The sequence below is a fragment of the Plecotus auritus genome (assembly GCF_963455305.1).
Source record: "Plecotus auritus genome assembly, chromosome: 3".
Classification (NCBI taxonomy): domain Eukaryota; kingdom Metazoa; phylum Chordata; class Mammalia; order Chiroptera; family Vespertilionidae; genus Plecotus; species Plecotus auritus.
Window position 1 is genome coordinate 114419918 of NC_137772.1, and position 27525 is coordinate 114447442.

Below are 27525 nucleotides of genomic sequence, written 5' to 3' on the forward strand. Positions count from 1 at the left end.
TTTTTAAAAAATTACATAATGGAATTGTTAAATTCAGGCAGTGTTATTTATATTTCAAGTTGATTTCTTTATCAGTTACATATTCAAGTGGCTAACATATAAATAGCAAATAACATTTTAAAATTAATAAATGTCTCTGAACCCTGTCCAGTGTACTCAGTGGTTAGAGCATTGGCCCACACACCAAAGGGTCACATGTTTGATTCCCAGTCAAGGACATGTACCTGGGTTGCAGGTTCAATCACTGGCCCAGTTGGGGTGCATGTGGGAGGCAACCAATCCATGTGTCTCTCCCACATCAATGTTTTTTTCTCTTTCTCTCTCTCCTCCCTCTCCCCCTCCCTTCCTCCCTTCCTCCCTTCTACTTTCTCTAAAAATCAACGGAAAAATATCCTTGGGTGAGGATTAATAAAAAAAGAAACAAAAAAATAAGATAAAATAAATGTCTTTAAAGTACCTGGTAGCCAAAGCAAAAGAGCAGGGAAGGGAGAGAGAGATTAGTTTCACAATTATAAAAAGAATGGAACATACCAATTTTCACTTCAAGAGAGTCCACCTTTATCCCCAAACCTAACTTTAAATGATATTTCTGGGTTTTATGTGCAGCTTGTTAACGTAAAAAACATTCAGACCTGTAAAGAATTTTGTGAGTTTATTTGAGCCAAACTGTCGACATATGCCGGGAAACAGAACCTCAACAAATTGAGATAATGCTCTGGAGAATGGGGAGTGCATACCTTGCTTTTATAAATTTACAATCAAAAAGAAAATACATAAGTGGGTTACATGAAATTCATTGGTGTTAGATTAGGGAGGTGGGAGAAAGCAAAGCAGGGAAACCTCTGGGATAGGATAAAAAGTGAAATGATGGACATAAGCTTCTTTTACATAGATGGATACAGGATAGTTTAACATAATTAACAGTTGACGATTAACTTGATAGCAATAACAATGAGGGAATGTCCTGATGCCATTTGTTGGGCCCTGAGGGGTCCAGAATAAAGGGAAGTTATAAGTTACCCAGACATTTCACAGGTATGTTATCTTAGATGCAAAAAGATAATGGGCTCAGTAAAGATCTAAGTTGATCTTTGTCAGGAAAATACTGGCCTAGGATATGACTACCCACTATAACCTGTTTGTAGTTAAATATTTAATTTTCAGACCATCTTTTGTGGTTATTTTAGGTCTTTGAGTTTGCACAACCACCGTGCAGGCCTTCCCTGAACTAGTAAGGTTACCATATGGCCCCTTTCGTCCACAAGCTTAAATTGTCTTAGAAGGAAGTGTCAAAGGGGACAATCTAGAAATTTTGAGCAAGAGCAGGTTCACCTCAATAAATGTATTTTCTTCCATGATGATTGGTGTTGTCAACCAATAGTCATTGGCACTAATTCAACAACAGGAATCCCCAATTTGGGGTGTGTTGAAGAAGGAAACGTTAGTACTGTTAGAAATAAGGCGAGCCCCCCAAGTCATGGGTCCTGATAGAACACAAAACATACTTGGGAGCCAGGCAGCAAGGCAAACATCTTTACTTCTACGTAGAAGGGTGTGCACGGGAAGCACGCGCACACGGAGCAGGTGGGCTGCTCGGGTTTATAATCCCTGACGCACGTGACCTGTCCTTTGCTCTTGATTGGAGCTCAGATGCACAGTCTTTCATGATTGGCTAATTCAAAGGGATGGGTTGCCTTTGCTGTTTCAAGATGGCGGCCCCCAGGGAAGCTGCAAGCCATGGGGCCAACATGGCAACTGCCAAGTCACGCAATCCAAAATGGCTGTTGTCTAAACTGTTCTTTGACAGAAAAGATGACTTGTTTATTCTCACAATTCCCCCCCCCCCCCCCCCCCCGCTTTTCTTTATTTAAACTCTTTTCTTCAAACTTGGCTGACATGCATTGACTTTCCTGTTCTGCAGTGTCTAGAAAACTAATTTGCTGTTTGGTCCATGCGGTTTCAATTAGCCCTTGGATAAGACATGGGATTATGTGACATCCCATCACTGTAGCTCCTAATCAAAGGGGTGAAGCAAACACCATTGCTCTAGTGCATCAGAGAAAGGACCCTTGATCCCAAGCTCCAGCTCACTTGTCACTAAAACTGCCAGTGCCTTATGGCCTCAGTGACAGTCTATGTGCTGTGTTGTCAGGATGAATGTGCAGCACTGGCCCCAACATTACACATCTTCGTCCTTCTGCCTGTTCTCACAGGGCACCCTGCTGCTGGCATCTAGCTGTTCACTATCCCTTTAACTGCATCTCGAGTGTAGTTAATGAGCCTTTGCCGGTTCTAGAAAATATAACTAATCCACCACATTTTTGTTCACCGTGGGCCACCAACACAGGACAGACTTAAACCCTGCAGCAATCTGATTTCTAGTCTTCAACTCCTTGGCACTCCTCCTGGAACCCCAATGGGATCTGTGTATATATGGGGATCAAAGGAGTCCCCCAGACTCTCTCTCCTCTTCCTAGGCTGTCTGTCCATTGAAAAAGGTTTACGATATGCCAACATGAAAGGGATAGCCAATTGTATGAGAGCGCAAGGTCCACTCCAACTGCTGGGCAAGGTCACAAGTCAGGGTCCCCCATGACACCACCAGACATCAGCACGGGGTATCGACAGTGCAACATGATGGGCTTCTGAGAATACTTGGCCATTTACGCATCTGGATACATTTCTCATAAACTCCGAGCACTGTTTCCTCCCCCTTGAGAAGGAGAAGGTATAGTTTACATTAAAGGACGGGTCAGATCATTTGGAGGGGGGAATGGGTGTCCTAGCTCTTTACCTCTGTTGGATGGGAACAGGGCAAGACTCTTACAGGAAGCATTTCCTCAGGCTGTTTCCTCCTGGTACAAGGCAAGCACACATTCCATACCATTACTGTCTCAGGTCCATCCGAATGGGAATGGGACCACTTGGGCCTCTAGCCTTCCTACCGTGCAACCGTTTACAGTCGCTTTTATTTAGGGTGCATACAGAATATTTAATCCATTCCACCCAGGCATGTGTTCCCTTATATCCTACTTCTATTTGCTTGGTGGTGGCAGTGGCCTAGGGGATCTTGTCCTGTGACATCTACTCCTAAATCTAGTCCTAGCCAATCTTTTGACCTAAAGGCTGAAATATCCAAGTCATTCAAGTTATCTGTAATCAATAACTTAACTGGGTAAGTATGATCTGAATTGTACACCTTTCCCCAGCCCACATTGTAAGCCCCTGCAATTTGCCAGAGCCCTAAAGCAAATAGAGCCCAGTGCATGATGGTTATTAAGACAGCTCACAGTTTTTAGCGTCAATTTCAAGGGTATATGTCCTGGTATGGCTGTTCAAGTTGAGATGTATCCACCCTTAACCCGTGTGTGATGGGTACAACCTCGCTCTGCAGTTCGAACAGCAGTCTCTGTGGTAAGCAAGACAGGTAAGGTCCTTCCCAGGAGGGTCCCAACTTGCTTTCCTTCCAAGTCTTGATTAAACAAATGTAGTCTTCTGGTTGATGGCAATGAACTGGAAAGTCAAGAGGGCCTTGGGTCAGGGGGTCTTCTAACCTGAGACAGTTAAAGTAGAAGAGATACCCAGTACATAGTGTGTTAGACAGGAACATAGGCCAGCAAACTTCAGTTCCTATGATTAAAAGATGGTCTTTTTATTAAATACTTGATTAATATAACATAATTATTTTACTAGAAAAGAACTGACCAAAATAAGGCTTATTTTCTAACTTCATTTGTCCTTGGGTGTGGATAGCAAATGACATTAATTGGATTTCTCCCACCAGTCTTCCTGAGAACTTTGGCATAAGCTATTTGTCCTCTGTTTAGGGAGGCAAAATACAAATCATTGACTTTTAAGTGTCCTTGGTTTAGGGAAGACAGAGTTTTCTAGCTGGTTTCAAACTGCTTTTTTAATATTTCAGTTTCCCTGCTCTGCTTGTCCTGGCTTACTGGCCTGTATCATTCAATCAATTTCCTTTCAACATTTCTTTTTTTATAAACTTCTTTTTTTTTAAATTTAATAAAGCTTTATTGTTCAGATTATTACAATTGTTTCTCCTTTTTCCCCCATAGCTCCCCTCCACCCAGATCCCACCCCACCCTCTGCCCTTACCTCCCCCACACTGTCCTCATCCATAGGTGTATGATTTTTGTCCAGTCTCTTCCTGCACCCCCCAGACCCCTTTACCCCTGAGAATTATCAGTCCACTCCCTTTCTATGCCCTTGCTTCTATTATATTCACCAGTTTATTCTGTTCCTCAGATTTTTAATTCACTTGATTTTTAGGTTCACTTGTTGATAGATATGTATTTGTTGTTCATAATTTTTATCTTTACTTTTTTCTTCTTCCTCTTCTTAAAGAATACCTTTCAGCATTTCATATAATACAGGTTTGGTGGTGATGAACTCCTTTAGCTTTTTCTTATCTGTGAAGCTCTTTATCTGACCTTCCATTCTGAAAGATAACTTTGCTGGGCAGAGTAATCTTGGTTGTAGGTTCTTGCTATTCATCACTTTGAATATTTCTTGCCACTCCCGACTGGCCTGCATAGTTTCTGTTGAGAACTCAGCTGACAATCATATGGGTGCTCCCTTGTAGGTAACTAACTGTTTTTCTCTTGCTGCTTTTAAGATTCTCTCTTTGTCTTTTGCTCTTGGCATTTTAATTATGATGTGTCTTGGTGTGGTCCTCTTTGGATTCCTTTTGTTTGGGGTTCTGTGTGCTTCCTGGACTTGTAAGTCTATTTCTTTCACCAGGTGGGGGAAGTTTTCAGTCATTATTTCTTCAAATAGGTTTTCAGTATCTTGCTCTCTCTCTTCTTCTGGCACCCCCATAATTCTGATGTTGGTACGCTTGAAGTTGTCCCAGAGGCTTCTTACACTATCTTCAACTTTTTGGATTCTTTTTTCTTTTTACTTTTCCAGTTGAGTGTTTTTTGCTTCTTTGTATTTCAAATCTTTGACTTGATTCTTGTGTTCCTCTAGTCTGCTGTTGGGTCTCTGTATAATATTTTTTATTTCAGTCAGTGTATGTTTAATTTCTAGTTGGACCTTTTTCATATCTTCGAGGGTCTCGCTAAATTTATCGGCCTTTTCTAGATATTCTTGAAAAGTCTTATAACCGTGGTTTTGAATTCTATATCCAGTCATTTGTTTTCCTCCATTTCTTTCGTTTGTGATCTGTTTCTTTGTTTCTGCATTTTTGCTGCTTCCCAGAGTTGGTAGGGTAGCTTTGTGTGCTAGGTTTCCTATATGGCCCAGTGGGTCGGCCTCCCCAGTTAACCTGAGGTGGACACTCTTGGTGCACCCCTTTGTGGACTGTGTGTACAGCCTTGTTGTAGTTAAGTCTTGATTGTTGTTGGTATCACTGGGAGGAATTGACCTCCAGGCCAGTTGGCTGTGAGGATCAGCTGTGTCTACACTGGGAGTAATTTGGTGCTGGAGACAACCTTATAGGATCAGACTTGCAAAATTGCAAAAGCCTCTGTGCTCAGCTTGGATGGGGCGGAGTCTCAGGGCGGAGCAGACAGTCTTGGCTTCCCAGCAGCCCTGCCCTTGTGCACGTGCCTCCAGACCTCTGCCTTCTGCGGCTCCCCTGAGTTTCCACCTGACAGTCCAGATTCCCCCCGTAAGAGTGTGGGTCCCCAGGTGCTCGCCCGGAACTGGGTGTGGATAGCAAATGACATTAACCTCCGCATTCAGTCTTCTCTGCGAGCACTCGCGAGCGCGCGCCTCCTGACCTCTGACTCCCACGGTTCCCCTGAGTCTCTGAGTCTCTGTGTGCCTTTCTCTCTACCTGACAGTCCAGACTCCCCCTTTATGAGCCTGGGTCCACGGGGTTTTGCCCAGAACTGGGGTTCAGTGTAGTCGGGAGCTTCCTTCCCCCTCCCGCCAGAGAAGGCCAGCCAGGCACTCAGCCGCCCTTCCTCTCTGCGCGCGTGTCTCCGTACCTCAGCCCTTTGCCGCTTCTTTGATTCTCCGTGAGCTTTTCTCTTTTCTTCTAGTTGTAGAATTTCCACTCAGCCAGCCTTCCTGTGGTTCTGGATGATGTCCGTTCTGTCTTTCAGTTGTAGTTTTGAAATTGTTGTGTGAGGCAGCAGTTTAGGTGCTTACCTATGCGGCCATCTTGGTTTCTTCTTCTTTTATAAACTTCATATAATTTCCACAGACATTCTTACAACTTTCAAAAACATTTTTACAATTTCCAGAAATAACCACCTTTAGAAACCACCTTCTTTTTCCTTCAAAATGCATAACCATGCCTCTGTCCTTCCATTAAGTATTTATACAACTTGTACAGACCTTTTCTTTTTTTAATGTATTAGAATTCTTCACTGTTAGAAAACTTAAATTTTCAATGCTTACCAAAAAGTAAACAGTCAGCATTCCTTAGATTAACATTTATGAACGTATTTTAAATGGACTTTTACTTTCAAGAAAATATACCTCAACAAAGTACAAGAGACCTTCTGAAATAAAAACTAAGAAGAGGCAGATTAAAACTTGTCTAGCAGTAAATGTTTCAGTATTTTAAAAAAATACTTAGATGTTTACCATTTAACCCAGCAATGCTCCAAAGCCTTTAAGTTAATTAAGAAAATTATTATAGGAGCAGGCTTGGATTTAAACTACTACATTCTTCCTTAGAAATAACATCTAAGGGAGGGGAAAATATGGCGGGAGAATAGACAGATGTGTTCCGAGCCTTGTCCCAGAGCAGAAAGAAAGAACAGCTGAGGGTCGCACGAGGAGTGTTTGTTGGCAAGTTAAGGGACAGTTAAACTCCAGGAGAAGGTTGGGGACTGCTAGACGGGGTTCCCCTGACCAGGCAGCCCCCACTGCTGCTGGGTCCCCTCCCGGAGCTATGGGCTGGGACGCAGAGACTGCGCCATCTTGAAAGGGAAAGTGGAGCTGATCAGAAGACTGAAAATCCACAACTGCGGCACCCACGAAACAGTTGCGAGCCCCAGAACACCGGTCCCCAATTGGATCAAACACGTGGATTCAGAGGAGCTCTACACTCCACAACGGAAAGGTCAGATTTCGCCTGGGATAAGGTGAGGTCCCTGGTCCCAGTGGGAGAGAGGAACGTGCGTTTTTTGGGAACTGGAGGACCAGGGAAGGCTGTGCCTAGAAAAATCCATGGCTGTTGGGGCTGGCATGATTCATGAATGTGGAAGGGGTTCCTTAGAGCTGCTAACAGAAGGGATCTCTAAAAAGGAACCCATTTTGATCTGATGTGCAGGGACAGCCTAAGAATTTCAAAGGTGTGCTGGCTGCTTAGACTTGCGCACAGACCCATTGTTGGCACATTTGGGCTTTTTCCTCTCCAAATCCTTGCTTCTGATTACTAAGCACAATACATAGGATCACCCAGTTGGGGACACCCTGGGAGACTGCAGGGGAAAATGTTTTTCTGGAACCTGGGGATCAGAGCAGGGAGTGACCATCGGAGAGCCAGCTCTGAGGCAGCCCACTTTCACAAACCGGTAGTGAGTGCCACAGGGAAAGAAGGCTCTAACACTGCCTAGAGAGGCCATAGATAGACCCGGAAGTCAATCCAGAAACACTGCCACCCAGGGGCTGAATCACAAATTGACTCTTGTGTAATCAAAAATAAAGGAATAAGAGAAATTAAGACACAGCGCCTGCTTAAAAATCAGGACTGGCTTACAACACTGAGGAGCAGTGGAACACAGGGAACTGCAATACTGTCTGTACTGAGAAACAGGCGTGCCAAACAGAACAATAGAGGAAGTGAATGACCTTCACTACTGCACATTTTATTTTTTTTATTTTTTACTTTTATTATTTTATTTTCATTTTTTGCATCTTTTACTCAAGAAACTAATTTTTTTCTTTTTTCCTCATTTGATTTTCCCTTTTTAATTATTACATTTTTATTTTCAATCAGTATCATTACTACTACTATTTTACCTTTTTTTAAAGCATTTTATTTTCTCTTTATTTTACTTTGGGATTAGTGTTCTACATTCTATTTTCATCTTTCCTTTAGCATCGTTTTACTCTATCTCAACTCTACCTTTATGCGATCACTCTCTTCCTAACCTTTCCCCTTTTGGTGTACTGTTTATCTTACCCCTTTCCTGCTTTAGATTTTCCCTATTCTTTCTGTTTACTCCCTGATAAAATTTCAGCCTACTTATATACCTAATCTACAATCCCCTGCTCCAAGTCCATACACACCTCTCTCTTCGCTGTCTTAACTATCCAAAAATTGTCTTTCTATCTGTCCCTTTGTTGTTGTTTGCTTGAATGTTGATTAAATCGAATTTTTATGCTTTTTTGTGAGATTGTTTTGCTTATTCTTTTTTTTGTTTGTTAGTTTGTTTGTTTGTTTGCTTTGTTTTTGGTTGCTTTTTGCTTCTGTTTTCCCTTGCCTCGCTTGATATTAGTTGGTGTTGTAGTTTGTATTAATCCCCAGGTACTTGTTGCTGGCATTTGCTGGGATTAGTGGTTGTTCCATTGAAGTTTTCTCCCCATATATATAGTTTGTTCCCCTTTCTCTCTTAGTCTCTTTCTTGTCTCTCTTAGTTTTTTTCCCTTTTCCCAACTTCATTTTGACAGTCCTTTTTTTTTTCTTCTTTCTTTTTCCTCTTCTTCTTTCTCTCCTATCCCCTAATTTGCCTTTCCCTGGTGGTCACCTTTATTGGAGTTATTAATATCATGGATATATTTCTGTTCAGTGCGTTGTGTGTTTTACCTGGTTGTGTTGTATTTTGTGCCTTTAAATCAACGCAGGAGAGAGAGAACTACATAACCAGACATCCAGAGAAGAGAGACCATGGGGAGACAAAGAAACAGCCCACATATGAAAGAAAAGCAGGCATCACCAAAAAAGGAAGTAAACGAAATGGAGGCAAGCAACCTTCCAGAGAAAGAATTCAGAGAAATGGTCATAAGGTGGCTGAAAAGAATGGAAGACAAATTTGACAATATGAGCAAGAACCAAGAGGAAATGAAAAAGAACCAAGAAGAAATGAAAAATGACATCGCTGCTGTAAGAACTCAATAGAAAGCATCAAGAGTAGACTAGAAGAAGCAGAGGACCGCATCAGTGAGCTAGAAGACAAGATGGGAAAAAATACTCAAAGAGAGCAGCTTCTGGAAAAAAAAAATTAAAAAGCAGGATGAGAGCCTAAGGGAACTTTGGGACAACACAAAACAAAACAACATCCACATAATAGGGGTTCCAGAAGGAAAGGAAACTGAGCAAGGAATAGAAAACCTGTTTGAAGAAATAATAACAGAAAACTTCCCTCATATACGGAAGAAAAAACCGACAAATATCCAAGAAGCTCACAGAGTCCCAAACAAAATGAACCCCAAAAGACCAATGCCAAGGCACATTATAATTAAATTGGCAAACACCAATGACAAAATAAGAATCTTAATAGCAGCAAGAGAGAGACAGAAAGTTACATACAAAGGAACCCCCATCAGACTAGCAACTTATTTCTCAACAGAAACTCATCAGGCCAGAAGGGAATGTAATGGAATATACAAGTCATGCAAAGGAAGGGTCTGAATCCAAGAATACTGTACCCAGCAAGGCTATCAATCAAAATTGAAGGTGAAATCAGGAGCTTCACAGACAAAAAAGGACTAAGGGAATTTATTACCACCAAACCAGCAATGCAAGAAATGCTAAAGGGTCTGCTGTAAAACAAAGAAATAGGAAGTGAAGAAGGAACACAGGGGTAAAGAATAAAACTGGCAACAAATAAGTACCTATCAATAATAACTTTAAATGTAAATGGATTAAATGCCTCAATCAAAAGACACAGGGTAACGGATTGAATAAGAAAACAAGACCCATATATCTGCTGTCTACAAGAAACCCACCTGAGAAAAAAAGACGCACATAGACTGAGGGTGAAGGGACGGAAAAAGGTCTTCCAGGCAAAAGGAACTGAAAAAAAAGCTGGGGTAGCAATACTTATATCTGACAAATTAGATCTCAAAGTGAAGGACATAACAAGAGATAAGGAAGGCCACTTCATAATACTAAAGGGAGCAATCCAACAAGAAGAAATAACTCTGGTAAACATATAAGCACCCAATACAGGAGCACCCAAATACATAAAAAATCTCCCAGAGGATATCAAGGGAGAGATTGACAGCAATACAATCATAGTAGGAGACTTTAATACCCCACTATCACCACTGGACAAATCCTCTAAACAAAAAATCAGCAGAGAAACATCAATCCTAAATGACTCACTAGATCAGATGGAATTAATTGACATCTTCAGAACATTTCACCCCAAAGCCACAGAATATACATTCTTCTCAAGTGCACATGGGTCATTTTCAAAGATAGAACATATGTTGGGACATAGGCAAAGTCTCTTCAAATTCAAGAAGATAGAATTCATATCAAGCATCTTCTCAGACCACAATGGCATAAAGCTGGAAATCAACTACAATAAACACAAACCAAAGAAATCAAACACATGGAGACTAAACAGCATGCTATTAAACAATGACTTGGTTACCAGAGAGATCAAGGAAGAAATAAAAAACATCATGGCATTAAATGACAATGAAAACACAAAAATCCAAAATCTATGGGACACAGTGAAAGCAGTCTTGAGAGGGAAGTTCATAGCTCTACAAGCATACTGCAAAAAACAAGAAACAATGGTAATAAATCACCTAACCCTACAACTCAATGAGTTAGAAAAAGAGCAACAAGAAAAGCCCAGTGTAAGCAGAAGGAAAGAAATAATAAAGATCAGAGTGGAGATAAAGGACATAGAGACCAAAGAAACAATACAAAAGATCAACAAAACCAAGAGCTGGTTCTTTGAAAGGATAAACAAGATTGGTGAACCTCTAGCCAGGCTCACCAAGAAGCAAAGAGAAAGGACCCAAATAATCAGAAATGAAAGAGGAGAAATAACAACAGACCCCACCAAAATACAAAGGATTGTTAAAAAATACTATGAACAACTCTATTCCAACAAACTGGACAACGTGGAGGAAAGTACATATTCCTAGAAAAATACAACCTTCCAAAACTCAATCAGGATGAATCTAAACATCTCAATAGACCAAGAACTATGGAAGAAATTGAAGCAGTCATCAAAAAAATTCCAGCAAACAAAAGCCCGGGGCCAGGCGGCTTCACAGGGGAGTTTTACCAAACATTCAAGGAAGAAGTAAAACCTACCCTCTTCAGACTATTCCAAAAAATTGAAGAGGAAGGAACACTTCCAAGCTCCTTCTATGAAGCCAGCATCACCCTAATACCAAAACAAGATAAAGACAACACAATGAAAGAGAATTATAGGCCAATACCCCTCATGAACATAGATGCCAAAATCCTCAAAAAAATTCTAGCAAATCGGATCCAGCAGTATGTCAGAAAGATCATACACAATGATCAAGTAGGATTTATCCCAGGGATGTAAGGATGGTACAATATCTGCAAATCAATAAACATGATACATCACATAAACAAACTGAGATATAAAAACCACATAGTCATATCAATTGATGCAGAAAAAGCATTTGACAAAATCCAACACACTTTCTTGATAAAAACTCTCAGCAAGGTGGGAATAGATGGATCATACCTCAACATAATAAAAGCCATATATGATAAACCCACAGCCAACATCATACTCAATGGACAAAAACTAAAACCATTTCCCCTAAGAACAGGAACAAGACAGGGATGCCCACTCTCACCACTCCTGTTGGACATAGTACTGGAAGTATTAGCCATTGCAATTAGACAAGAAGAAGAAATAAAAGGCATCCAAATTGGAAAAGAAGTAAAGCTGTCCTTATTTGCAGATGACATGATATTGTACATAAAAAAACCCAAAAGACTCCATCAAAAAACCAGCTGACTTAATAAATGAATTCAGCAATGTAGCAGTATACAAAATTAATGCCAAGAAATCTATGGCATTTCTATACACCAATAGTGAACTTATAGAGAGACTAAAAAAGCAATCCCATTTACCATCGCACCAAAAAAAAATTAAGATACCTAGGAATAAACTTAACTAAGGAGGTAAAAGATCTATACGCTCAAAACTACAGGACTCTGAAAAAAGAGATAGAGGAAGACGTAAACAGATGGAAGAACATACCATGTTCATGGAGTGGTAGAGTCAACATCATTAAAATGTCCATACTATCCAAAGCAATCTATAGATTCAATGCACTCCCCATTAAAATACCAATGGCATATTTCACAGACCTAGAAAGAACTCTCCAAAAATTCATCTGGAATAAAAAAAAGACCCCGAATAGCCACAGCAATTCTGAGAAAGAAGAATAAAGTAGGAGGGATCTCAATACCAGATTTCTCGGATCTCAATACCAGATTTCAAGCTGTATTACAAAGCCACTGTTCTCAAAACGGCCTGGTACTGGCACAAGAACAGACATATAGACCATGGAATAGAATAAAGAACCCAGATATTGACCCAAACCACTATGCTCAATTAATATTTGACAAAGGAGTCATGAACATACAATGGAGTCAAGACAGTCTCTTCAATAAATGGTGTTGGGAAAATTGGACAGATACATGCAAAAAAATGAAACTAGACCACCAACTTACACCATACACAAAAATAAACTCAAAATGGATAAAGGACTTAAACATAAGATGGGAAACCATAAAAATACTAGAGGAATCCACAGGCAGAGAAATCTCAGACATATGCTGAAGCAATTTCTTCACCAATACTGCTCCTAGGGCAATGGAAATTAAAGAGAAAATAAACAAATGGGACTACATCAAAATAAAAAGCTTTTGCATGGCAAAAGAAACCACCAACAAAACAACAAGAAATCCCACTGTTTGGGAGAACCTATCTGCAAATGTTATCACTGATGAAGGTTTAATCTCCAACATCTACAGGGAACTTATACAACTTAATAAGAGGATGATAAATTATCCAATAAAAAAAATGGGCAATGGACCTAAATAGATACTTTTCGAAAGAAGACAGAAGGAAGGCCAAGAGACACATGAAAACCTGCTCAAAGTCACTAATTATCCAAGAGATGCAAATCAAAACGACAATGCGGTACCATCTCCCACCTGTCAGAATGGCAATCATCAACAAATCAACAAACGACAAGTGCTGGCGAGGATTCAGAGAAAAAGGAACCCTCGTGCACTGCTGGTGGGAATGCAGACTGGTGCAGCCACTGAGGAGAACAGTATGGAGTTTCCTCAAAAAACTAAAAATGCAACTCCCATTTGACCCAGTAATCCCACTTCTAGGAATATATCCTAATAAACTAGAAACACGAATCAGAAAGTATATATGCACCCCTATGTTCATAGCAGCACAATTCACCATAACCAAGATTTGGAAACAGCCTAAATGTCCATCAGCAGATGAATGGATTAGAAAACTGTAGTACATCTACACAATGGAATACTACGCTGTGGTAAAAAAGAAGGAATTCTTACCATTTGCAGCAGAATGGATGGACCTGGAGAGCAGTATGTTAAGTGAAATAAGCCAGGCAATGAAAGAAAAATACCACATGATCTCACTCATTTGTGGAAAATAAAGAACATTATAACCTGATGAACAATAAGATAGATACAGAGGCAGTAAAGCATCGAACAGACTGTCAAATTACAGCGGGAAGGCTGGGGAAGAGAGGGGGGAAGAGATAAACCAAAGGACTTGTATGCATGCATATAAGCACAACCAATGGACACAGACACTGGTGGGGTGGCATGAGGGCATGCGACAGGGGGTAGGGGAGGCTGGGGGAAGGTCAATGGGGAAAAAAAGGAGATATATGTACTACTATATGTAATACTTTAAACAATAAAAAAAGAATATTGTATTCCTATATAATAAAGAGGGAATATGCTAATTGACCGTCATGCCCTCACACAGATGGTGGCGCCCAGTCCCCTCCGCCCCGCCAATGCGGCAGGCATATGGCAAAGCTACGCCCGCCCCCCAGGCAGGTCTGGCCACTCCACACACCTGCCTCTGGAATCTCCCTGTCCCCTCAGTCCTCCAGCCACCCATGGCCAGCCTGAGGCGCAGGCAAGCCTCGGATGGCAGCTGCCCAGCTGCCCAGGGATGCCTGAGGCTCAGGTAACCAGTGCCTGCTGAGGCTTGCGCTGCCAACAGTGGCAACAGCAGAGGTGTGATGGGGGCGTTGCCTCCTGCCCCTGAGGGCTCCCAGACTGTGAGAGGAGCCAGGCCTGGCTGAGGGACCCCACCCCCACCCCGCTCCAGTGCCTGAATTTTCATGTACCAGGCCTCTAGTAACTATATATGGTGTCAGATGGGTGCCAGATTTATTGGGGTGATCACTTCATAAGTTACATAAATGCGCAATCCAGGGTTGTACACCTGAAACTAATATAATATTGCATGTCATCTGTAATTTAAAAAGAAAAATTTTGTTTGAAACACTGGTCAACAGTTTCACAGGAATGAGACAAACACTCAAAAGTGGATGGGCAAGGCAGATTTACTTCTTCAGAAGGGCTAGGTTGCAGGCTGAAAATCATGGGCAAAGCACACCAAAGGGGAAGTCTCTTGGGGTTTTATTCCCTGACTGGTCTGCCCTGCCCTTCACTGTGACTTGATTGGTCAGAGCTCAGAGCTCAGATTCACATTATTGTGCAATTGGCTAATTCAGAGGAAGGGGCGGGTAAGCTGGAGCCTAAAATGGCAGCCCCCTGAGAATCTGAAGGTCAAATCAAATTGGCAGAACCTATGATAGCGGGGAGCTCCTTTCTTTGACAGAAAAGATCACTGGTTCACTCTCACAATTGGAAAATACAAAAGAAAGTAGAAATTAGAAAATCATTGTGATTTCTATTATTTTAATGTAAACCATGTGATGATTTTTGGTTATATGTCCTTTCAGTCTTTCTCTTCTTTTTTTTAAAGTTCAGTTTCTATTCTTATGTTCAGGTAGAGCAACTTCCTTGGTCCTATTTGCTTCCTCATCCTTTATAGAAACTCACTTTTCTGTTTGTTTCTGTTTCTTGGCGCCACAAGTGATTCTGGCTTAGAGCGGCCAGACGGTCATCCTGGGGACATCTGAACACGGGGCCTGGTGAGGGGCTTTAATTCGATCTTTGCGTCCGGAGGACTAGGCATCCCTGAGGCTTCTTTAAAACCAGTCCCGGAGGATACTGAAAGCAATTCCACGCGAGAAAGACTGCGAATTATCCCTGCGTCGCCTGAGTAAGTGGTCAACCTTCCCATAGGGTTCCCTTGACAAGGACTGCCTCCTCTGAATATCGGCTTATCTGCCAGGCCTTTCAGGGCTCCAGGAGACCCAACTTCAGGACCCGTGCGGCGCACGCGGCGGGACGGAGGCTCGGGGTGGACCGGCAGACGGGAGGCGGGGCCCGACCGGGGGCGGAGGGACGCAGCGGGGCGCAGCGGCCGCCCGCCTCAGATAGAGGAAGTCGAGCAGCGCCTCCTCTTCGGGTTCCAGCGCCCGCCCCGCTGCCTCTCTCGGCCTCCGGCGGCTGGTGGGGGTGAGTAGCCGCCAGGTCCCGGCTTTCGGCCCCTGTGCCCTCCTAGGGATCTGCGAGGAACTCCAAGCTCACGGGGCCCCTGCTTGGGGACGAGGTGTGCTCCCCCAGCCCAGCCCTCCAGGTGTGGCCCCTGACCGCCAGCGCCCTGGGGTGGGAACGGAAGACAAGAGGCCCCGGGCACACCACTGCCCTTCCGCACCGGCGTTGGGGCCGCCCTAGTTTGGTCTGCCCCCACACGGTCCCGTGGCCCAGACGTCGCCGGAAGGCTTCCGGCTCACAGCGGGGACCCGCGCGGCTCCATGGTTCACTCCCTTTGCCGAGAAGTCCTGGCCTTTTGGGGGTTGGGAGAGGTTTTGTCCTCTCCGCCCCACGTGAACCTCTGGTTTGGCAGTCGTCTGTGGGGCCTCAGCCCGCCACAATGCTGGGGGAGCAGAGTGGAGATTGGGTGAGGACTTCCAGACACCCCGCCCGCGTGTGGGTTAGACTGGAGGCCACTGGTTCCCACCCCAGAAAAGAGAAAGCCAACAAGAATGGATGGGTGGGCCCCAGATCCGGAACCCAAATCTGGACGCAGACCTTGGACTCTGGTCTATAGGACTTTCCCCAACACCTGCCTCAGTGAGGTCAGAGTGCCTGCCTTAGAACTATTAGAAGTTATGTACAAATACTGGCTGGTGGTAGAAAACAGTTTGGATGACTCAGGAGACTCTGGGAGAGCTCTGAAATCCTCAGTAACCAAGAGTCTGCGGTGGCAGGGGTTTATTGATTCATTCACCCACCAGCAGGAATGTGCAGCCAGTGCTGGGCTAGTGGTAGGACAGAGAGGGACCAGCTTGAGGAGCACAGTTAAGACCTCTGTAGAGTTGGCTTTGGGTTTGGGCCTGTGCCTTCTGGGATTGGATTGGCCTTCATCTGATGGGCCTGGAAGGGGTTGAGGAGTAGGATGGGGATCCAGCATAGAGTGCCCCCACCTTTTTAGTCAACTGCCTCATTCCACCACCAGGCTTGCCTACCCATCCTGCCTGGCCTTCCTGCCAAGTCATATCTGTTAACTCAAGCCTCACTCAGTGGCCTCTCAGCTGGCCTCTTTCTAGAAGGGAGTTGAGGGAGCTGCAGAAGGAGTGGTTTTTCCACATTCCATCTCCACCCATCTGAGGCACATGGCAGGCTCTGACTTGGAGAGGACACACCTGGGCCTGAGGCTATGCCATCTTGAGGCCTGGGACTCCAATGGGAGTAACTGTTCTGGAAGAGAAGTCTCAGAGCTAGGAGGAAAGAGGGAGGGGAGTCCTGTGGTTTTAAAGGTTAGGTGGACAGACCTCTAGTGAGGACAGACCCTAGCTGGTTTGGTTCAGTGGATAGAGTGTTGGCCTGTGGATTGAAGGGTCTCGGGTTCGATTCCAGTCAGGGGCACATGCCTAGGTTGCAGGCTTGATCCCCAGTGGGGGGCATGCAGGAGGCAGCCGATCAATGATATTCTCTCATCATTGATGTTTCTGTCTCCCCCTCTCCTTTCCTCTCTGAAATCAATAAAAATATATTTGAAAAAAATAAAGGTTAGGTGGACAGACCTCTAGTGAGGCATCATTGGGAAGAGGACACCTGCTGCCCAGAGTGTGAGCTGTTTTGTCCCTCCTGGGGTGGGAGGAACGCAAGGAGAGGTTCAGGCCAGCACCCACAGGAGCGGCACTTAAAGGCAACATCTCACAGGCTCTCTTGAGTACTCTGGATGCCTATGCTGTGCTGGGCACAGGTTCATGAGGGACAGGGTGCTGTCTCCTGGGAATGGAGACACAGACTGGTGTCTTATACAGTGTTGGGATGCAGGCCATAGTGGTGATGGTGCAAAGACCTGTGGGAACATGGGATGAGTTGCTGTTAGCTTTTTTTTTTTCAATTACAGTTTATAGTCAGTATTATTTTGTATTAACTTCAGGTGTACAGCATAATGGTTAAACCAGTGGTCCGCAAACTGCGGCTCGCGAGCCACATGCGGCTCTTTGGCCCCTTGAGTGTGGCTCTTCCACAAAATACCACAGCCTGGGCGAGTCTATTTTGAAGAAGTGGCATTAGAAGAAGTTTAAGTTTAAAAAATTTGGGTCTCAAAAGAAATTTCAATCATTGTACTGTTGATATTTGGCTCTGTTGACTAATGAGTTTGCCGACCACTGGGTTAGACAATCACATACTTAACAGAGTGTTCCCCCTGATATTTCCATCTGGTACCATACGTAGTTATTACAATATTATTGACTACTAGAGGCCCAATGCACGAAATTCGTGCAAGGGGCTCGGACCTTGCACCACGGTGGCTGCCTTGGCCCCCGCAGCCCTGGCTTTGTCCAGAAGGTTGTCCGGAAGGACGTCTGGAAGGTTGTTCAGCTGTCCTGTCTAATTAGCATATTACGCTTTTATTGTTATAGATATTTCCTATGCTGTACTTTACATCTGAATGGCTACCAATCTGTACTTCTCAATCACTTCACTTTTTTTCACCCAGTCTCCCAACTCCCCTCCCAGGTTGCTGTTAGTTTCATTTGAGGAAGTTAGGCTATCTGAGATGGACTCTGAAGGATTAATAGGAGCTTGCCAGCTGCAGAAGAAGGAAAAGTGCACTCAGGGCAGTGCAAGGAATTCTGCAGGAGGGTTGTCTAGATGGAAAAGGGGTGTCTCTAGATGGGAAAGGGCATTGTATACCCTGCTGCGAGGCCTTGCCCAGGGCAGCTCACAGCCGTAGCCAACCTGGGAGACTAATTGGAGGATCTAGAGGTTCCACCCATTTGTTAATGAGAATGGCTTGTCCAGGAGCCCCAGGCACCTGGACTCAGGAAGGATGAAGGCATACAGGGGAAGAAGGATATTTGATGATGGAGCTTTCCAGGGCAAGAGTCTTGAAGGATAGTGAATGATGTTTTCTTTCTGTTTAGTCCATGGTAGAGGGATTGGGGACTGGGACGAGAAGCTGTAACTATCAGTGTTCACAGCCAAGCAGCCATCCTAATCAAGATTTATGTATGTCCTGGTGATGGTACTCAGGATGCTGGCTCTGGGCTTTCAGCTCATGAGAACCCTCATTCTAGATTTGTGGCCATGGGAAGTGCTTCCTGTGATTGCACCTCAGGTGCCCATTTGCCAGGCTGGGGTTGTGGAGGGCAGCGCAAGCCTGGAATGCCTCCTGAGGCCAGCTGGCCACCCCATTGGGCCTCCCACACACAGGATCTGATTAGCAGCTTCTTGGTTGCCACACCTAATCGGCCACCTCTAGAGGCTACTACATGTATTCTTGTCCAAAGCCACTGACAGGTCTGAAAAGGACAGCTAATTGAGGATGGTGACCATGACATACAGAGCTCACTGTAAGTCAGATGCACTCACAGAGAATTTTATGTGCATTAATTAGCTCATTTGGACATCACGGTAATCAGAAACTAGGTTATCCCTGTTCTTTAGATGGGAAAACTGAGGCATGGAGAGGTTAAGTAACTTGCCCTGGGTCACAACTGATGGAGTCAGACTCTGGAGTTCTAGCTCTAACCATTACTCTGCTCTGCCTGGATTCCCAGCTTCTCACTGCTCCATTCTCCAAATAGGGCCCATCCACCTTTGCATCTCATACCTGTTAGACATTGAGGGTGAGGGACTGAGAGAAAGATCATGATCTTTCCGTGATTCTCCTCCCTTGAAGGTAGCCCAGGTGACAAGACAATAATGATGTGCATGGGAGAGGGTGATGCTTTACAGGGCACTGTTTTGGACCCTCTCCATGGGATGTCTCCTCAAGAACCATCCCTCAGGCCCCGCAGCCCCCTACCCCTGATTCAGTCCTTCCCCCTCCTCTTCCTGCCTGCATCAGTCAAAATGGGGAAGATAGGAATGTAAGGCAAACATGATCATCTGGATGAAACACAAAACAACTACTTTAGGAGGTTCTGCAGCCCTGCAAATAAAATTCTAGGTTGTTGTGGGTTTTTTTTGGTTTTGTTTTGTTTTGTTTTGTTTTGTTTTGGTATTTGTGTCAAGGGTCCTAGAAGCTACCAATTTAGAAAACAAGGAAGTGGTTTGTTTTAAGTTACCCCCTCCCCTCAGTATTCCTATCAGTTTCTGGATGGTGGAACTGGTGCTGGAGGTGGAGTTTCAAGGGGAAAAAGAGTACCTTTGAAGTCATAAACCAGATTTAAAAGACCACTTACCTCAGGCCCATAGAGTAGGCAGTCTGTTCTGGTGGAAGAATGTGAATGCCTAGGAGAGGGCTGCACAGAAGTGGAGCTGCCACCATGCCGAGAGAGGCCTGTCTGCTGGGGTTAGGATGCCAGGGTCCCATGGAGCTTTTGCAAAGCTTCATACCAGGGCTTCTGCCTAGTCTCGATGAGAACCCCCAGCTCCTGCCATAAGGGGAACCAAGATGGCGATGTAGGTAACACTGGTACTCGCTGCCTCCCACAACCACATCAATGTTCTAACTAAAATACAGAAAAACCATCATTCAGAACTGCCTGTAATCTGGCTGAATGGAAGTCCTACAACTAGAGAAGTAAAAAAGAAAGTACATTAAGACTGGTAGGAAGGGCAGAGGCTCGTAATGGCTGGTCTGACACCCATGTTTGTTTGTTTTTTATTTTTATTGGGAGGGATATCTCCGCTGTGGAGGTCTCCCATGAGGAGCAAGGGGTTCCATTCCCACACCAGGTCCCCAGCCCAGGGTTTCAGAGCTGGGAAGAGAAGCCCCGTAACTTCAGATTGTAAAAACCAGCTGGGATTGTGACTGAGTGACAAGGAGGCTGCTGGAGACCCAGGCAGTTCCTCTTAAAGGGCTGGTACACAAACTTAGCAGGAATTGCTCCCTTGGGCTCTAGCACTGGGGCAGCAGCTTTGGGAGGAATCCAGAGACATACGGGGAGGAACTAGATTGTCTGGCATTTGGGGCAGGAACTCCAGGGTGGCTTTCTCCCAGACCAGAATGCTTGCAAGGGTCATTGTTACTGTGCTGGGACCTCCCCCATCCCAGAGATGACTGGCAGCCATATCTGAGTTTGGTTCCACCCTGTTGATTCCCTGAGACTCAGTCCCTTCCAATTTGCAGACCTACCCAAGCTATTTGCAGGAGCTTTTCTGTATGAAAGGCCTGTTCTTGCTCAGGCTTCAGATTTTGCTAAAATCTCTTAAACAAGCATCAGCTGGCATCAGCATGCCCCATAGTTATTAATAAGAGATCCAAGAACCAGCACTAGCAGCAGCTTCATAGTTTGGCCTCCCCTGGGTACTTTCAAGCCCAATGCAAGTAGCAGCCATCTGCAGATGGCTCTGTAGCTCCTAGTGGCCCCAAGCAATGGCTAACTTTGCACTTCCCTGGAGGCCCCAGAGTCAGTGCACCCAGTGGACAGCTTCAGACCATAGCATGTTACAACTCTATACCTCCACAAGCAACAAACTCAAGGGGCAGACTCAGTGAGCACCAAAACCCCACTGAAGCAAGTCCTGCTCCATAGGGTATCTCCTGCATAGCAGCTCTTCTACTATAGCTGGTCCTCACAGCCAGCTGGCCTGGAGGTCAACTCCTCCCAGTGATGCCAACAGAAATCAAGGCTCAACTACAACAAGACTGGTACACAGCCCACACAGGGGCACACCTAGAGTACCCAGCTTAGGTGACCGGGGAGGCTGAGCTACTGGGCCCCACAGAATACCTACTATACAAGGCCACTCTACCAATTCCAGGAGACATAGCAGCTCTACCAAATACATAGAAATAAACACAGGGAAGCAGCCAAAATGTGGAGACAAAGAAACATGTCACAAATGAAAGAACAAGAAACTCTGGAAAAAAGAAGTAAATAAAATGGAAGCAAACTACCAGATACAGAGTTCAAAACAACATTTATAAGGTTACTCAAGGATTTTAATGAGAACTGCAAAGGACTTGGTGAGACTTTCAAGGATCTTAGTGAGAATGTCAAAGACATGAAAAAGGACCAGTCAGAAATTAAGCATGCACTAACTGAAATAAAGGATAATTTACAGGGATTCAATAGTAGAGGAGAGGATTCTGAGGATCAAGTCAATGATGTGGAATATGAGGAAGCATAAAACATTCAACCAGAAGAGCAAAAAGAAAAAAGAATCCAAAAATATGAAGATAGTGTAAGGAGCCTCTGGGACAACTTCAAGTGTACCAACATTCTCATTATGGGGGTTCCAGAAGGAACAGAGAGAGAGCAAGATATTGAAAACCTATTTGAAGAAATAATGACAGAAAACTTTCCCTATCTGGTGAAAGAAATAGACTTACAAGTCTAGGAAGCGCAGAGTCACAAATAAGAGGAACCCAAAGAGACCCATATCAAGACACATCATAATTAAAATGCCAAGGGTTAAAGACAAAGAGAGAATCTTAAAAGCAGCAAGAGAAAAGCAGTTAGTTATCTACAAGGGAGCACCCATACAACTGTCCGCTGATTTCTCAACAGAAAATTTGCAGGCCAAAAGGGAGTGGCAAGAAATATTCAAAGTGATGAATAGCAAGACCTACAACCAAGATTACTCTACCTGGCAAATCTGTCATTTAGAATTGAAGGTCAGATAAAGAGCTTCACAGACCAGAAAAAGCTAAAGGAGTTCATCAGCACCAGACAAGTATCACATGAAATGTTGAAGGGTATTTTTTTCAATGTCAGCCAGTTTTTGCTTTATTGACTCGATGATGCTCAGGCCTTGACCGTGTACTTCTGCAGGGGGTATAGCTGCTCCTTCTGCTTCTTGGTCTTTAGATTCTTTTCATGCTTGTTGAGACGGAGGTGCATGGCACATGTGTTCTTGGGCCGCAGATCCAGGGGCTTGTACTTCTTGCCCTTGTAGAATTTCCCGAGGCTTTCTTTCTGAGTCTGGTTAATGACGGTAAGAACATGGGTGATAGACTTGCCAACAACTCGGATCTTTGAAAGCTTGGAATCTGTGCTGCCTGTCACTTTGGCTACACACAGCTGGGATAGCTCCACCTTCAGATCATCTAGGTGTTTTAGCAGCTCCTCCTTCTTTCCAAGAAGGTCCAAAGCCTTAATTTTGGCCATGGCTGAAAACAAGCCACCACTGCTGCCTGCTTGGAGAGAAAGCTTGAAGGGTATTTTTTAAGAAGAGAAAGAAGAAGTAGTAGGAGGAGAAGGATAAAAAATATGAACAGTAAAATGGCAATAAATGCTTATCTATCACAATTGAGTCTAAAAATCAAAAATAAACAATTTAATGAACAAAGTAAATGATGAATAAAATAGAACCAGAGGCATGGAAACATGGAACAGACTGATGAACCTCAGAGGGAAATGGGGGTTTGGGGAAGAGATTAATCAAATACCTTATATGCATACTAGTAGCCCTGCACATAAATCCATACATGAATAGCTTGCTGCCGCTTGCCTCAGCTGGCCACCCGCCCACCGCCGCTAGTAGCTCTCAGCTGCTGGTAGTTTGCTGCCTGCCCTCCTCCACTGCTCATAGTTCGCTGCCCCGCCCGCCTGTAGCTCCCCCCGCACCCCCCTCATAGCTTGCTGCCCTGCCCCCTCCTGTAGCTCTCCACCAACAGCTTGCTTGCTGCCCTGCCCCCTTCTGTAGCTTTCTGCCTCCTGCTTGTAGCTCGCTGCCCCACCCTCCTGCTGAATGGTCAGTCATTATGCCTCAGGCCTAACAGATAATTAGCATATTCCTCTCTTACTATATAGGATATGCTTAACCAACACAGACAATAGGGTGCTGAAGGCCTGGGGCAGGGTGGGAATGGGGTGGAAGGGGCCAGTGGGTTGGGGGAAAGGGGGACATCTGTAATCTCAACAATAAAGATTTTTTTAAAAAAGCTCCTGCCCTGCTGATGGCTGTACTGACCAGTGGACAGGTCAGTGTTCACCTTATATGCTCGTACTTAACAAACCCCCCTTTTTTAGAGGAAGGGAAGTGAGTGCAGCTGTAGGGGGTCCATGGTTAGAATTCCAAATGCAGTTGTGTGTATGTAGGGAGTCCAACTTGCTGAATATTCCCATGCTTGTCCTATGTAGACCTTTGGCCCTGAACTTTATCTGATGCCAATGATAATGTATTTCTATCACTGGGTATCTCTGCATCTGTACTTGATTTAATTTGCATAACCATATGTCTCATTTTAATTCTCATGCTAATTCTGTGAAGTTCTGCAGATGTGAAACCTCCATGGTGGGGGTGCTTCTCATATATATGCTCATGTTTGAACAAGTGTTCAGGGGATTGCAGCCCTGTGTCCAGGACTGGCCATGTCCGACGAGCTACTGCTTGGAATCCCTCTCTCCCTTAACCACCCCCTCCCCCCCCAAAAAAAAATGAAGGGAGAGACTTTTGAATGGCCATTATATGTTGGACACTTTCTTGTTATCTTGTTTTATACCATGAGGCATGTGGTGCCCGTTTTTACAGATGGAAAAAGTGAGATCATGTGGCAGGTGCAGAGCCAGCTGTGAACCCTCCACCTGTCCACCTTCAGAGGACCCCTCTACGAGCTAAGAGTACCTGGGTCTTTTAACATACTGCTTTGCCCTGCCCTGGAGTCTTAAGGAGTTGAGTTTTTTTGTTTGTTTGTTTTGTTTTTTTTCTGGAGTTTAGATCTGTTTTTCTAGGGAGAGCCAAATGAAATCAGAACTGGGAGAAGTGGAGTCTAGTTAGGAGCTAGGGCAGCAGGAGAACATGATAGGGTAGGGACCCAGTACCAGGGAGGGGTATAGGAGGAGGGTGTAGCAGGTGGGAGTAGAATGGAGGCTGAGGCATGAAGGCATCTGGGAATCAGCACCCTTGTGTCCTTCCAGGGAATTGAGTGCAAGAGAGGGACCTGGAGCTGAGTAACTCTGGTTCTGTGACAATAAAACGAGGCCTAAGGCCTCAGCATATGTGTGCCTCTGTTTTGGAGCAGGCCAGCTGGGCAAATGCTCACACCTACCAGAAGCCCCTCTCAGCATCAGCGAATTCATTCTTAATAGGGGACTAGCCATCTGGGAAGGCAGATATGAGTCAGAAGGGGCTGGGAAAGGCTCCTGGCACCAGCAGGGACTCTCCTTGGAAATAGGACCGAGGAGGCCGCCTGTAGGCTTCAGTTGGGAACCTGAGCTTTGGTTGCTGGCTTCTGGTGCGGGACGTCACTGCTTTTGGGACTGCTCCCTTTCTGGGCCCAGGTGCATCTGTGTCTGTGGTAATAGGAGGTTGGGGGTGGGGAGGAGTAGAGGGACCACAGCCAGGCTCAGCACCGCCTGGAGACCTGGAATGAAGGCAGGCTCTGCTCTGATTGAGGAGATTAGACTGCTCTTGACTGGAACCTGCTGGGAATTTCCTCACTTTGCCCTAAAGAGGGTTGCTGTGAGCTGATGAGAAGGCCCAGGCTGGTGGGCTCCTGGGACTGGGTGACAGCACAGCCTTCAGGAAGATTACTGTCTTTAGTCCACATCCTTGCAAATATCTCCATTCTTTTGTTACACCCCGAGTTTCAGACAGCAAAATAAGACTGGCTCCCTAGGCATTCACCACTTCTTAAAAAGCCTTGTTTTCTTTCTGGGGAATCTCTTAGAAACTTTGGCGGTATCTAACCTCCCAAACTCTTACAGTGAGACTGTCAAAGACCAACCTAGATGTTTTGCAATAGCCCTTGGGACACCTGTCTCCTTCCCTCTAGCCCATCTTGCCCTACACATTGTTCACAGTTCTTGTAGAAACCCAGGGCTTGAGCATGTGAGGGGAGGCAGGAGAATCTAGGTCATGGAGGCCTTTAGACCCCAGGATGATGGACTCTGAGGACATGTCTGGAACAGCAGAGCTGTGTGAGGGGATGGCCTGAGTTATCTGGTAAAGAGACCCTTGTGCCTTTATACCACCCTCTCTGAGGCTGCTCTTTTCTTTTTTATTGAGATATTTCCCATATCATAAAATTCACCCATTTAAAGTGGTTATTAATATATTCACAGAGTTGTGCAACCATTATCACATTCTAATTTTAGAACATTTCAACACTTCCAAAAGAAACTCTATATACATTATCAGGCACTTCCAGTCCCCCTCTCTCTATAGCCCTAGGCAGCCATAATCTACTTTCTGTCTGTGGATTTGCCTATTGTGGGAAGTTCATATAAATGGAATCATATGTGGCCTTTTGTGACTGGCTTTTTCATTTAGTATGTTTTCATCTATGTTGTAGCATGTGGCCAAGTAAATTTCATTGTAGGGATATACCACATTTTGTTTATTGATTCATTAGTTGAACATCTGGGTTAATTCTACTTTAATATATATATATTTGTATTTATATTTGCCCAGCTGGCATGGCTCAGTGGTTGAGCGTCGATCTATGAACCAGGAGGTCACGGTTCAATTCCCAGTCAGGGCATATGCCTGGATTATGGTTTCGATCCCAAATAAATAAATAGATTTATTTTTATTTATTTCAGAGAGGAAGGGAGAGGGGGAGAGAGAGATAGAAACATTGACGATGAGAGAGAATCATTGATCAGCTGTCTCCTGTATGCCCCACACTGGGGCTCAACCACTGAGTCATGCCAGCTGGGCAGTTTGTATTTCTTAATCCCTTCCCCTTTTTCACCTAGGCCCCCAAACCCCCTCTCATCTGGCAACAATCAGTTTGTTCTCTGTATCTATGGGTTTGTTTCTGTTTTGTTCATTTATATTATTCTTTAGATTCCACATGTAAGTGAAACCATATGGTATTTGTCTTTCTCAGACTTATTTCACTTAGAATAATGCCCTCTAAGTTCATCAATGCTGTTGCAAATGGTAAGATATCATTTTTGTTTATGGCCACGTAATATTTCATTGAATAAATATACCACATCTTTAGCCATTCATCTTTATTTGAAGCATTTAATCCATTTACATGCTATCTAATAAAAGAGTAATATGCAAATTAACCATCACTCCGCTACACCCACAAGCCATGCCAACCAGCCAATTAGGAGGGAATATGCAAATAAACCCAACCAAGATGGCTGCAGCCACAGAGAGCAGGAGGGAGGCTTGGGTTTCCCTGGCAATGGAGGAAGCCAAGCTTTCCGCCTGCCCTTGCAGGCCTAGGCCTCCACTCAAGGCTACAAAGTTTCAATGAAAGAAGATACATAAACCCAAACAGAAATGGCGGCAGCCACGGAGCTGGAAAGAGCAGGAGGCTAGGGTTGCCTGCGGCAATGGAGGAAGCCACGCTTCTGCAGCCCTGGCCTGCTTTGGCCTCCACTTAAGGCTACAAAGTTTCAATTATAGAAGATACATAAATCCCAACAGAAATGGCTGCCACCATGGAGCGAGCAGAAGACTTGGCTCCACTCCAGGCTACAAAGTTTCAATTGTAGAAGATAAATAAATCCCAAATCCCAGGGCCTCTGCTTGGGGTCGCCAGGGGGCATGGCCAGCCTGCAAACCACCACAGGCCCCTCGCCCAGGCCGCCCCACGCCTCAAGGGAACCCCCACCCTGATCCGGGACACCTTTGAGGGCAAACCAGCTGGCCCCCACCCATGCACCAGGCCTCTATCCTATCTAATAAAAGAGTAATATGCAGATTGACCATCACTCCAACACACAAGATGGCTGCCCCCATGTGGTCAAAGATCCTTCCCCCACGTGGTCACAAGATGGCCACCACAAGATGGCCAGCAGGGGAGTGCAGTTGAGAGGAACCAGGCCTGCAAGGGAGGGCAGTTGGGGGTGATCAAGCCTGCAGGGGAGGGCAGTTAGGGGTGACCCGGCCGGCAGAGGAGGGAAGTTGGGGGTGACTGGGTCTGTAGGGAAGGGCAGTTGGGGGGGACTCAGGCCTGCAGGGGAGAGCCATTGGGGGGTTCTAGGCCTGCAGGGGAGGGCAGTTAGGGGTGACCAGGCCTGCAGGGGAAGGCAGTTAGGGGCAAACAGGCTGGCAGGGGAGCAGTTAGGCATCAATCAGGCTGGCAGGGGAGTGGTTAGGGGGTGATCAGGCTGGCAGACAGAAGCGGTTTAGGGGCAATC

At 44.8% G+C, this 27525-nt stretch overlaps 2 protein-coding genes across 22 annotated transcripts in view; one reads left to right on the forward strand and one right to left on the reverse strand.

The window, feature by feature from the left end:
- Window positions 1–14722: 14722 nt before the first annotated feature.
- Window positions 14723–27525, forward strand: part of BID (BH3 interacting domain death agonist) — a 57988-nt gene continuing 45185 nt past the window's right edge. For 6 of the 21 annotated variants that reach the window (XM_080658724.1, XM_080658721.1, XM_080658729.1 and 3 more), the window contains exon 1: window positions 15440–15523. The gene's annotated coding sequence lies outside the window, so the exon portion shown is untranslated. Of the gene's footprint in view, window positions 15225–15403; window positions 15645–27525 lie in introns of those variants that run through there. The other 15 variants (XM_080658727.1, XM_080658733.1, XM_080658734.1 and 12 more) reach the window with 13 other exon arrangements.
- Window positions 22225–22587, reverse strand: LOC308243380 (large ribosomal subunit protein uL29-like; the record flags this gene model as incomplete). The annotated part of the gene is made up of 1 exon (XM_080658744.1): window positions 22225–22587. The coding sequence occupies one exon, from the start codon at window positions 22585–22587 to the stop codon at window positions 22225–22227; it is 363 nt and encodes a 120-aa protein (XP_080514870.1).